The 12,865-nt window shown below is 42.6% G+C and overlaps 2 protein-coding genes across 17 annotated transcripts in view; one reads left to right on the forward strand and one right to left on the reverse strand.

Annotated features, from left to right (window-relative positions):
• The window catches only part of SPIRE1 (spire type actin nucleation factor 1), a 198,655-nt gene extending 195,108 nt beyond the window's left edge, over positions 1 to 3,547 (forward strand). For all 7 annotated transcript variants that reach the window (XM_042961446.1, XM_042961448.1, XM_042961447.1 and 4 more), the window contains one exon: positions 133 to 3,547. In XM_042961446.1, coding sequence (XP_042817380.1) covers positions 133 to 391 — 259 coding nt within the window. In that variant the 3' untranslated portion in view covers positions 392 to 3,547. The remainder of the gene's footprint in view (positions 1 to 132) is intronic.
• Positions 3,548 to 9,625: 6,078 nt separating this feature from the next.
• The window catches only part of PRELID3A (PRELI domain containing 3A), a 42,258-nt gene continuing 39,018 nt past the window's right edge, over positions 9,626 to 12,865 (reverse strand). For 6 of the 10 annotated variants that reach the window (XM_042962634.1, XM_042962633.1, XM_042962637.1 and 3 more), the window contains 2 exons: positions 12,573 to 12,689; positions 9,626 to 9,934 (listed from right to left, as the gene is read on the reverse strand). In XM_042962634.1, the coding sequence (XP_042818568.1) occupies positions 12,606 to 12,689 (84 nt within the window). In that variant the 3' untranslated portion in view covers positions 9,626 to 9,934; positions 12,573 to 12,605. Of the gene's footprint in view, positions 12,198 to 12,560; positions 12,690 to 12,865 lie in introns of all 10 variants that reach the window. The other 4 variants (XM_042962630.1, XM_042962632.1, XM_042962631.1 and 1 more) reach the window with 4 other exon arrangements.

Below are 12,865 nucleotides of genomic sequence, written 5' to 3' on the forward strand. Positions count from 1 at the left end.
GGACATGAGGTGACTCACCCATTCGGTAAAATGTTTTGGCAGCAAATTTACCTTTTTTGCACCTAGTTGCTCAGTATTGCAAGAGAACTGTGAGTAATGATACTGGATTCAGAACATTTTGTTTTGTTCCAGGTTCTCCTCAAAATCTAAGTCTGTGGACAAATCAGATGAAGAACTACAGTTTCCCAAAGAGTTGATGGAGGACTGGAGTACTATGGAGGTGTGCGTAGACTGCAAAAAGTTCATTTCGGAAATCATCAGTTCGAGCCGGCGCAGCCTGGTGTTGGCCAACAAAAGAGCACGATTAAAAAGGAAAACACAGTCTTTCTATATGTCCTCACCGGGCCCCTCAGAATACTGCCCTTCAGAGAGGACTATCAATGAAATCTGAGCCTGTGCCTTTCGGTTGCTTTGTGTTCAGAGTCGGCACTAGCGCGGGAGAAACACTGAGCTGCACTGTCTCCTTGCCGCGGTCTTAGTTAATAGGCTTGAATTCGCATTAGATCAGGTTTTTGCTGCATCACGTTGTTCCACAGACTGAATGCTGTGTTCATATCGATTGATGGTATGTGACAGGTCAGCCGATTGCTCCTTTGCACTGAGAGATAACAATAGTTTGAAACTTGCTTGTGTGTGTGTGTGTGTGTGTGTGTGTGTGTGTGTGTGTGTGTGTATTTGGAGGCCAGAAACTTTTTCCTTAGTTCAGTTCCTTACTGTTCCTCAGATAATTTCCTGACTAAGGCAAAAAGCTTCTCACATGGGAAATCAGCCTCACAAAGGCATCGATGTTAGCACAGTCCTAAGCAGTAAGTCATATTGGCATTTCCACCTGACAGTGTTCCTATCTAATGTACATAGTGACCAGGCCCCGCCACACACCAGGTACCTGGAGTCGGGGCCAGGCTGCTCATCATCTCATGGCACAAAACCTGGAAGGATTTGTTCATACTGTCAAACTGACTTTAAATTATTGTTGCTCTGAGATAAAGACTCCGAGGGACTTCACGCCTGCATTCTAGTGCAAAACATCTGGATAAGCCGTACACCCAAGTGGGTGACCGTTTTCCTCCAAGCTGCTGTGTTTGCCCCAGTGCAATGGATCAGTGTCTCCTGAGTGGGTGACAGGTTTTCATTCCCTTTCTTGAATGTATTATGGTTACTTGTAGTTTTGCAACAGAGGTCTAAGAATTAAAGTTTTGTGGGAGTTTCAGGAGACAGGAACGCCAAAAGTCTGTCAAGAAGTTGAGTGTGTTTTGGGTAACTATGGGGAGGGTTGTGACCGCACAGGGTGCCAGCTATTGCCGCGCCACGGGGACTGAGCTGGAGCTCTTCCGTTTTCAGCTACATTTTTCATAACTTTATAGTCTTAGCCATCACGACTAAATTAAGCCACAATTTGGTATCTAAGGTCTCAAACTGAAATTAATTTATTTTTATAAATGAATTTTAAGGGAAAAAACATTGTCTAGTTCTTTTAAAATTACAAGAAAATTAACCCACCAATAGGCTTTTTGGATGCTTTTTGCACAAGTTTTCCTTGTAAATGACTGGAGTGAGTAGGGTGGGTTTTTGATGAAGTAGGTTGGAGGATGGCATTATATACCTGAAATTTCTCTGCTTGTTTGTCCCATTCCAGGAGCTGTACTTTATTATTTTAGTATGCTTAGAAATGACCAAATTGCCATTGATGTTTGGAAAATCAGTGAATGCACATACGCAATAATTTCCTGAAAGCTATAGGACACGCCTGTAGTCAGCACTGCAACAGCACCATTACATAAGAGGCATGGCAGTCACATTTCATACCACAGCAGAGTAGAGTAACATTTCTATATTAGATTAACAGTAATACCTCAGAACTGCTCTGGTAGTAGTTTTTAATGGATTGAAATTTACAATTTAGTAAATGGCTTAAAATTACTTATACTTAACGAAATAAACTTTACCAATTGACTAAAATAATGCATGTTAACAGTTCGTCTGTGTTTGCATGTGAAAGTGGGCCACCAGAGAACCCTTGAGTTTGCAAGTGTTTAAATTATTTTAAAGACTCTTGTGTAAGAGATTTAAACATTATATTGGGCAAATCTAATTTATAACATTTTCCAAGGGACTATTTGGACTCTGTACCCCAGAAGGTTTGGTGGAAGCCATGCCCTTTGAGGGCCCCAGGCTTGGACCTCTAAATGACTACCAGGAAAAGGAACGGTATGTGTATACATATACAGACATGACCTACGATAGTGTGCTTTTTAAAATAATGACTAGTTTACTGCTGTTACTAAAACATAAGAAACTAAGCCCCCCAAATGAGAATTTCGTTCACATTCACAAGGCAGATATCTAGCCTCTCTCAATGTTTGGCTTCACCTCTTCAGGTTTATGATACTGTATGGGCTGATTTAGGCATGATCACTCTTACCAGAGCATTAGAATGTAAATCCTTCAGCAGCATTAACGAGGTTTGTCAAATGGATGGTATGTCTACGTGAGAGAGTTTGCAGAAAGTAGTGTAAGAAGAGGGCATGTGGCACAGTTAAACTTGCAGACGTTGAATTAACATCACTTTTTGTTGCCAAAACAATTTCTTACATTTACCCTTTCCTTACCCATGACATGTACCCATCACCTCGACTAAATTAGGTAATCTGCTGAGGGTGATTCACCAGCAGCTTGTGGAGCATGGTTGCACCATCCTTAGCCTAGTCTGACATTAGGACTGCCTCCCTCTTCTTAACTACTAAAATAACATACCATCACAGTGTTCCTTTTTTTTCCTGGTTTCCAGCCACTGGGCATTTATACCTGATCCAGCAACAACAAATTATTGGCTAGCTGGTCTCAAAAGGAGCCTGGTGTGTCTGAGAGCTCGCACGCACACTGAAGCAGCCCTTGGCGCGTCCTCCGGCACCGTCCTTTTGTCCCAGACCTCACGAGCTTGCCCTGCTGGGAGGTGGTTCCTTCCCCACGGCCTAACTTTCTACCCATGTCAGAGTGGTTAAGAATGCTTGTAAATAGTGTAATATATTTATTAATATTTGAAAGGCATTCATTCAGTGGACAATGGGAATTAACTCTCCCAGGGCAAGTAAAAATTAAGTCAAATAATTGATATGTACATTGACTTAACAGTCTTACTAGATTTCAAGTCTTAAGCCTTTCAAATTAAACCAGAAGGTTGTTATGTAGGAGTTTTAAAAATGATCTTACTTTTGAGGAAACTGTGTGATTAGCACCGTGAACTCATACCATGAATTTTTTAAGGCTTTTATTTTTCTAACTGTATTAATAAATATAGGACTGGATTTTAGGTGCCACAGAGGAGACATGGGCGTTTTAAATTATGTTGCTATTTGCTAAAGCAAAATGGCAGAAAATTTTGTTCATGCAAAACTGTACACTGACTGGACTTTGTCCTGGCTTCCTGTGTGTATAAAAGTCAAGGTATTGCTGGCATTCAGGGTGACATATCGGTACTAAACATTTTCCATTCAAGTCTTTTATTTTAAATAAGTTTAGGGAAAAATAAAATGGCTTTCCATCATAACTTCTGTGTTGAGTTCCTGTTGTAAAATGGTGATGTCTTTCGGTAACTAGCTGTCAGAAGTCACCTAGGTTAGAAAGGGAAGACACCTGTATCATCCACAAGTTATGATCGGTTTGAGACATACAATCTGACAAGGACCACACTAGAAAAATTTTTTTAAAAATTGAGCCACTGCCATAACTCTGCTGTGGAACCAAGAAGCTGTGACTTCTTTTTAACCCTCAACAGTACAAGAAATTAAAATTCTGTAAATAGTGTATAACGTTTTGTCATAGAAGTCACATACATGGAGACAAATTATATAGAAAGATAAAGCTCTTCTGTATTTTTTCTAAATAGAATTCCCCAAGGGATACATTCCTAAAATGTCCTGTGATAAGAAAATTTCCTGTTGTAGTATGTAAATTGCTTGAGGAGAAAATTAGGAAGATTAAACCCACAATGAACTTAGGGAAGTTATATTTTTATTAACTAAAGAGAGAGCATCATTTAAGATATTTACATATCTCAAATATTACCTGATACTGAGTTTGATACTCATTTACACACACTATCCTTTTATTTGTCAGGCATATTTTAGGATCTTCCACTGAAGCTTCTCTGTGAGGTATGTGTAACAAAACACTTGTGTGGGTCCAGCTCTCTCTCCAGTGTTCACAAACTTTCTCAGTCCAAGTCAGATTCCTAGTGTTGTACCTCCTGGACCCTAGAGATACAGAAAACTTGGATACCACAAAGAGGAAAGCTTTGTGTAACCCTTAATAACTGTATCTGTCTTTTCCCTTCTCAGCTCCAGTGAAGGAAGATAGTTGTAAAGCATCATAGTCTAGCATTTTGTAATGAGAACTATTTTTAGGAAAGGGCTTGATTGCATATATGATGTGTTTAAAGACTCCAGTTCTTGTCCCTCTGCAGAATGTGCAGGTACACACACACACACACACACACACACACACACACACAGATTCATTATAATGTTCATATAGGGTATGCTCCTTCTTCCCCCATGTTAGCCAAAGGCCCATGTCTAGAAACTTCCTTTTGTCCACCCAAAAAGTTTAGGAGCTAAGAACCTACTTAATATAAAACTCTGCCTACACTAATTAAATGTTCAGATGCATGGCATGGCAGACTGGATTTGCATTATTATTCTGGCTCATTCCACTAAAATGTCTATGATGTATAATTTATGTATTTAATTTTTTTTAAGTTTATTTTGAGGGCACACAACATGTGTGTGCACATGGGGGAGGGGCACAGAGAGAAGGAGAGAGAGAATCCCAGGCAGGCTCTGTGCTGTCATCCCAGAGCCCAACTCGGGGCTCAATCTCACAACTGTTAGATCATGACCTGAGCAGAAATCAAGAGTCAGGCGCTTAGTTGAGCCACCCAGGCACCCCAATGTATAATTTACGTATGTAGAATAGATGTTAACTGTGGCAAAAAAAAAAAATCTGCAATTCTCTTTCTACTGTTGGATTTTGATGCTGGCAGCAAAACCCAAGCCACTTCAGCATTATTGAAGCAATGTAAATAAAAGAGCTTCAGAACTGACAAGACATGGCTCTTGAAAAGTGGGGCATCAAAAGTTCCTTTTAAAGATCCTCTGGATGTTTAAACTTATGCCATGTTCAACACAACTCCGTGCTCAGATTTCTTTTGCTGCCCAGAGGCCCTGGCCCCATGGGTCCTGCACTGGGAGCATTCTCACAAGCTGCACTAAGGAATCTCATTGTCTATGGACTGAAATAAGGCGGGGAACTCCCTCACCTTGGGTGTGGCTGGCAAGGAGGGACCACCTTGAGCAAGCTTGCTCACTTCAAGTTTGCCCTCCCATATATTCTTTGCTTTGGCGTTCCCTTGCGTCTGTCAGTCCCTTCCCCTAGGGTGACACAGCAGAGGACATCACATCCCAGTTCCTCCCAGGAGCAGCAGTATTCAGACTAGTGGAAATGCCAAAGATGAATTGAGAATTTCTGTAGCGCCAAACTGAATATCAAGTTCCTAAGCAAACATGGTGTAAAAGCTGTAGGGAAGCATGTGGGAGAAATGGAAGGAACAGCAAGGCTCCACACAGGTATATCTGAACAATGTAGCCACTGCTGTGTAGGGCCAATGGCGTAAACAAAACCCAGAATAACTTCTACTTTTAAAAGGAAGAAATTTTGATCTTAGACATCCCAAAGAGAGAAGGAAGCCTAAGAAGATTCCAGCTTACCCACCAAGGAAAGGGAACATGATGAGAGAAAAAGCCTCAAGTCTTCCTAGCACAGTATCAAGGTCATTTCAGAAGTCAGATTCACAGAATATAAATTTGGACTGGCACTGTGGGCATAACACAGCAGGCATCCTGCCTCCATGTGACTCCCAGGACAGCCTAAAATATTCCTCCAGGTGTAGCCAATGGTAGACACACTTCCTTCTCAGTAAGAACAGGACCTTACTCTGTTCCAGAATGGGATTTGCTAGGGAAAGGATTTTTCAGGATGAGCTTTCGTCCCGATAATGGAAAAAAACTAGTCTGTAGTCAGCAAAGCAAGTTCTTTCAGCGGTACCTGGTTTCAAGTATTTGAAATGACTCTAACTTCACTGTGCTCCGGCCTGACAGCAGAACAGCCATCTGACATGGCGAAAGTTCCTTAACATTTCTGGATTTTATTTTCTTACAATTTAAAGCAAGGGTGTTAGATGAGGTGATCTCTAAGGTCAGTTTTATCCAGGAGAGGCACTCAACACACTGGATCAAACAATCAGTACCACATAGGTATCAACCAGTAAACAGCGGAGGGCCTGAGCCAACCGTAACAAGAAATTGAGAAAAGCCTTTGTGCATCCAAGCCAGCCCTTTCACTAAAGTGAAGGCTGAAATGATGATACTTTCCAAGCAATATTTCTGTGTTTATGACAAACCTGATGATACAATATTACAGGTTTATGACAAACCTGTGATATAATACACAAATGCAAGAAAAAGCACAAAGTATGCTGCATTTATTTGAAACTTGGGGAGGCAAAGACAAAAAAAATCAACTTTACCAATTACTATAAAGAATCTGAGTCCTTGTGTGTGTCAGTTGTAACTCAATCTAAAAAAATTCCTCAGTAGATCTCCCAAAATGTAGAAGAAAAATTTCGGAAAGACAAGTTGATATATATTTTAAACACACACACACAAAAACAGCGTTTTACATCTAACAACATCTGGTTACTGAAGGTTCATCTCCCAACCCTATGCAACAGGAAGACCTTGTCAGACCTGGCAAGTCTTTGTTCCCACAATGTGGTGTGTTTTCCTGTCAGAGATGTAAAGAGAACCAGGCAGCTATATGGGCAACTAACTACATATAACAGACCATCTTCATTTCTTTAAGAGGCAGCAAACAAACAGACAACTCTTGTTATCCAGCTTGGTCAAAGAGCCAGTTACCACAACTACAGGGAGTCCCCCAATATATATACTTCCCAGTGTAGTAATGGGATCCCCAGCCAAGAAGCTTGTCTCTTTGGCCCTCTCAGTGCTGTAGACCCCATCCCTGCCGGGCTCTCTTCTCCACCAAATTTGAACTCTACTAGTGACTTTCAGAGCTCGAAGTGATCCAAGAAGGCATTCGATCCTCACTCACTCCAGCCAATGGCAAGCTCTTGGCTCTGTTTAAACATGTTCAGGATCAGGGAGACACTTATTTCTGTAAAGTTCTATCTTTGAACAGCTCTAATAGTTGGGAAGTTCAGCCATGTAATTTAGTCCTATTGTTTACCCCTTGGTTCTGTCTTGTGTGGCTCTACAGAATGTGCCTACTCTCCCAAGTGGCTGCCTTAAATAGCCTCTTAATTTTCCTGTCTCCCGCTACAGTTCCTACTTCTCCCTCCTCTCTTCTGCATTTTTTTCTCCATTGCACTTAGCACCTAACACCCTACTAAACTGTTCCCTGAAGACAAGGATCTCTGTCAGATTTCTTCACTGCCATATCCCCAGTTTCTGGAAAAATGCCTGGCATGTAACAGATGCTGAATAAATATTTGCGGAGTGGATTTACTAACGAATTAGCAGGTTCAGTATGGAAATGAGAAAAAGAAATACAAAGGTGGAAACATCAACATGTCTTCAAAATAATCAATGCAGTTTTAATCTGTGCTCTTTAACAGACAACTGCCACGTATAGCCCCTTTGTCTTTCCTCAAAGTCAACAAATCACTGCAGCCCTAAAGTAACTAATTAGAATAGAGAAGCTTGAGGCGGTAGCTCACACCATTAACATGGTTGACTTGGAGCTTCAGAAACCCTACTTGCCAATCTGGGTTTTCTACCTGACTCCTACATGGCACTCACTACACATTCCTCTCTGGGCTCTCTTCTAGAGCTCCTGGGTGGAGCCACCATGCACAGCCCTGCCTCCCTGACCCAGCTTTTTCCCACTAACAGGTGGATGTACAGATGTATAGAGACCCTAGAGACCTATAATTGAAGCTACTACTTAAATGCAAGGGGTATATTTATCAGTACTGAGTTTGTACTCATTAACTTTTTTACCACTTGCCTCTTTTACATTATGGGAGTTAACTGTTACTAGTAATCATTTTGATAAAAGTGTATGTGCCAACTGGACTGAAATTTTAAAAATATTAAACTATAGTTGCCCCTTGAACAATATGGGTTTGAACTGTGTGGAGCCTCTTAACGTGGATTTTTTTTTCTTCTTCATAAATACAGTAAAGTACTGTATTTTTTCTTGATTTTAATATTTTCTTTAGCTTACTATATTGTGAGAATACAGTATAGAATATATGTATATATATACATATATATGTTTAATATGTGTTAATTGACTGTTGATCAATAGTAGACGATTAGTAGTTAAGTTTGGGGGGAGTCAAAAGTTATATGGGGATATTTGACTGGGGGGCGTTAGTGACTCTAACTCCTGCATTGTTCAAGGGTCAACTGTATTTCAAATTTCTCGTATTGAAACAATTTGGTCAATAAAAGAGAATAAGGAAAGCTATGAAGATAAGCATTATGATATTAGATATTCTGTGCTATGTTACTATTAACACATAATTTAAAAAACATTTTGCTGATTTTCAGTAGCTACCAGTTATTCAGCACATACCCTATATCAGATACTGTGCTAAACACCCTCAGCCACATTATCTCCCTGAATACTCAACTGTGAAGTAGGTACCATAAATACCTTCTCTCACAGATGAGAAACAGGAAAGCAAGGTTGTCATATGCCTGAGGTCAAACCACTAGCCCAGCATCCAGCCTGAGGTCTAACTCCTAAGCTGTGCTTATAGCCCTGCTACATTTCCAGCATTTCTTATTAGCTGCTAGGATTCTAACTTCAGTCCTCACATCACCAAACCACTTATGAATGCCGGAACTGTGTGTGCAAAGCAGAACATCTGATCTAGGCTCCTGAGGAACTGTAAACTGGTCAAATATGTGAACAGTTTAAAAAAGTGATCCAAGGCAGCATAAATGTCTAGGAATATATAGTAAGCTGTAAGCTGGTATTAGTCAAGGACACATTCATGGAAGCTGATTTTATTATCTTAAAAATTTTTTGTTTATTTTTGAGAGACACAAAGGGTGAGTGGGGGAGGGGGCAGAGAGAGAGGGAGACACAGAATCTGAAGCAGGCTCCAGGCTCTGAGATGTCAGCACAGAGCCCAACGCGGGGCTCAAACTCACAGATTGTGAGATCGTGACCTGAGCTGAAGTCAGACGCTTAACCAACTGACAACCACCCAGGAGTCCTGAAAGCTGATTTTAAAGTGGGTTCAGCAGGGAGAGAGGATCTAATATTGTCCATAGTGCAACCTGATGCCCCCCTGCATCAGAGTCATCTGGGCCAATGCCTAGGCCTTGGGTTGGACTTTTTCCAAAAAGGAATGAGACACCTCTGTAGCTCTTTAAATGAAGGAAAATTATGATGAGATTATTTTGGAATAATCTGACAAGAAGTGAAACTGAAGGAAAGGGGGACGAGTTAGAAAGTGATTGTACAAATTTAATATAAAGTGAAGATTAGCTTCCTGTTGCTACATAACAAATTAACCCCAAGACACTGTGGCTTGAAACAGAAAACATTTATTATCTCACAAGTTTCCGTGGTCAGAAAATCAGGAGCAGCTTTAGCTGGGTGATTCTGGCCGGGCATCTCAGAGGTTGCAGTCAAGACATCAGCTGGGCCTGTAGTTAGCTCATGGCTTCCCTGGGGCTAGAAGATCTGCTTCCAAGATGGCTCCCTCTCACAGCTCCTAACCACATGGACCTCCCTGTTGGGCTCCTCCAGCATCTCATGACATGGCAGCTGGCTTGCCCCAGAGCAGGTGATGCACGAACAAGCAAGGTACAAGTCACAGCGTCTCTTATGACCTGGCCTGGGAAGTCATAGAGCATCGTGGAGTATTCTGCAGTATCCCACTGGTCACACACTACTCAGTGTGGGAAGAGACCACCCATAGACATGGCCACTAGGAGGCAGCCTCCTTGGGGGCTGTCTTGGAAGCTGGCCACACCGCATAAGACCTAAAGTAGACTTCGACAGGGAAATGAGAAGACAGAATTGATCTGAGACCTTTTAAAGGAATGTTTGGTTTGCATATGGCTACAGAAAGGGCCAGAGAAATAAGTCTTAAATAACTCAGTTTTTGTACTTGGCAAATGGAAGCAGCACTACTTAGAAATGAGGGAGCAGAAAGTTTGATGAAAGGGAACAAATTTAGTTTGATTTATGTTGATTAAGAGATGCAGTGGAATCTCTAAGAAAGGGGTTGGCTTTAAGCGCCAGATAGTAAGTCTTAGGTCTGGTGGGCTTCGTATGGTCTCTGCTGCATACTCTTCTATGTGGGGGGGTTTTATTTGCAACTCTTTAAAAATGCAAAAACCATGCTTAGCTCATAGACTATAGTCTGCCAACCCTGCCCTAAGCAGACTGTCCTATAATAGGTGAAGAGAAGCCTAGACAATGATGAGCAGTGAAGGACAGAAATCTAAAGCAGTCCTTAGTTGTACTCATTAATGTCTTACCACTTGCCTCATGGACAGTTACTTCTTTACGAGTGAAGATAAAAGTTAAAACATGCCCTCGCTTCAAAAGTGTTCCATCAGCGAAGCCCAGTGTTCCCAATTCTAGCCTTGCCCAGTGGCGCCCCCCCCCCCCCAGGGGACTCTGGCCCAACGGCAGGCCAGCGTCAGTGGTACCAGCACTGTGGACCAAGGTGCCACGAGGCTGCACTGAGGCGCTTCACGTCTGCTCCCTGGTTCGATCCTGGATCTGGGTTCAGTGTCTGCGTTTTATGAGGAGGAAACTGAAGCGGTATGAAGCAGTCACACGCTGCCCAGATTTACTCCTACATACCTATAATCCAACAGCTGGCTCACAAAGGGTAATCTCCTCGGCCACCAAAGTCACCCAAATAAATAACCCTACTTCCTCTTTGGATACTGAAGTTGTAACAGAACCTATGAACACCTGTTCTGAATATATTGGGCATTCACTAAGGCTCAACCATAAGGAGAGATCTGCTAGGGAAGACTATTCAGGGGGGGAGGGAAATGAAGCTTCTAACAGAGACACCCAGCAATTAACTCCTATATCAAAGCATGCCTAACCCTTAATGTGAGGACAGAAATGCTGGAGGCAAATAGTCATCTACTCTTGAGAAGCCAAAAAGCCACTGGTGCAAATCAGATACAGTTTTAACAGTTGGTTCTAATGCCACATAGGTGGAACAGTCTTCAAAGAATATTCAGTACCACCAATTTTCCTACAAAAAGAGAAACCTATTTCCAGAGAGCTCCTGGCTCTGCTTCTAGAAAGCTTGTATGGAAGTAGCTACCTAACCAGAAGACAGGTACCAATACACAGACCACAGGATCGCCTAGAGCGCTCGCAGAGCTCTGGGAAGCTCAGCTTCCAACAGGAAGCTTCTTGTTTAGCTGTAGTGCCTTCTAGTTTAGGTGAAGAGTTGACACAGTAACTGGTGTATTCAACTTTTATTCCTACCAAACTCAAAAGGCCACACTAACAGGGAGGTAACACTGCAAACTAAGGAAAGGCGGCAGGATTCTGGATTTATTTCTGTGCTTTGGGCAATAAAATAAAGCATTAGGCAAGTAATAGGACATTACCAAAATAGTTTCTCCTGATAACTCATTTCTCTTCTAAAAAAAAACTAAACTGATTGGTTTGGTTAAAACGAAAAAAGTACCCCATTTCTTGTTCAGAAACTAAAATGAAATGGGGATGCTTTGTTATTCGCTGTATACATATAATTAAAAACCCATCTCCTAAATTAAATCTAGGGTCTGTCTTCAAGACAGACTGATCTTCAAGATCAGTCAGTAAATTAAGTGTGCATGCAGAACAGCTATCACATTTGTGGAATGGCCCCAAACTTGAGCGGGGGGCAGGCACGGAGGCCCCACACACAGCTTGCGTTGAAAGGACGGTGTTCCACCGCCTGGAGCACTGACGCTGGATCCGAGAGCCACAGCCAGACTTGGAATATCCATGGTCTGTGATTACAACCGACTCAGGACAAAAACCCAGAGAAACTTCTATTTGAATGATGGGAGAAAGCCATTCCCTTTTACACTCTGATACCTTGGCTTCTGGGGAAGGTATATCAGAAATTTAACCTGTTTAGTAAACAAAACTTTCCATCAAATAATAATAATAAAGATAAAAGTAAAGGTAAGCTAGGGGCACCTGGCTGGCTCAGTCAGTAGAACATGCAACCCTTGATCTCAGCGCGGGAGTTCAAGTCCCACCCTGGGGGGGGGGGGGGGGCATGGAGCCTACTTAAAAAAATAAAGAAAGAAGGTAAAGGTAAGCCGTAGACCAAGATCTGGCAAATTCACTCTCTTTCCAGAGTAGCCATGCACTGATCACACATGCTCGCTCCAACAGACCAAGTGTGGAGGGAATTCGCAGCCCCACTGCCTGGGGCGGAGCGGGGGGGGGGGGGGGGGGGTTTGGGGGTGGGGGTGAACGTCTGCCACCTGCTGCTGCACCTGCGTCTCCGGGTCCTGGGCTCCGCTGGTGCTTCACGCTCTGGCGCAGGCGGGGGCTGCCAGGCCCTCCAGCTCCGTGTTAAGTCGGCCAATCACCCACTCCAAGGCCTCGCGACCCTGCCGAGAGAACAGCACTGAGGAACCACCCCACCCCGCCCAGGGATGTGCCCACCTCTAAACTGGTGAGATGAAGACCGTGGCTGTTCAGGTCCCATCACGCTTATCTTCTCATACTTCTGCCAGAGGGCATCTCAGGAAATGAGGCCCCTCCAGGTGCTGGGGGTACCTACTGA

Source organism: Panthera tigris, chromosome D3 (genome assembly GCF_018350195.1).
Source record: "Panthera tigris isolate Pti1 chromosome D3, P.tigris_Pti1_mat1.1, whole genome shotgun sequence".
Taxonomy (NCBI): domain Eukaryota; kingdom Metazoa; phylum Chordata; class Mammalia; order Carnivora; family Felidae; genus Panthera; species Panthera tigris.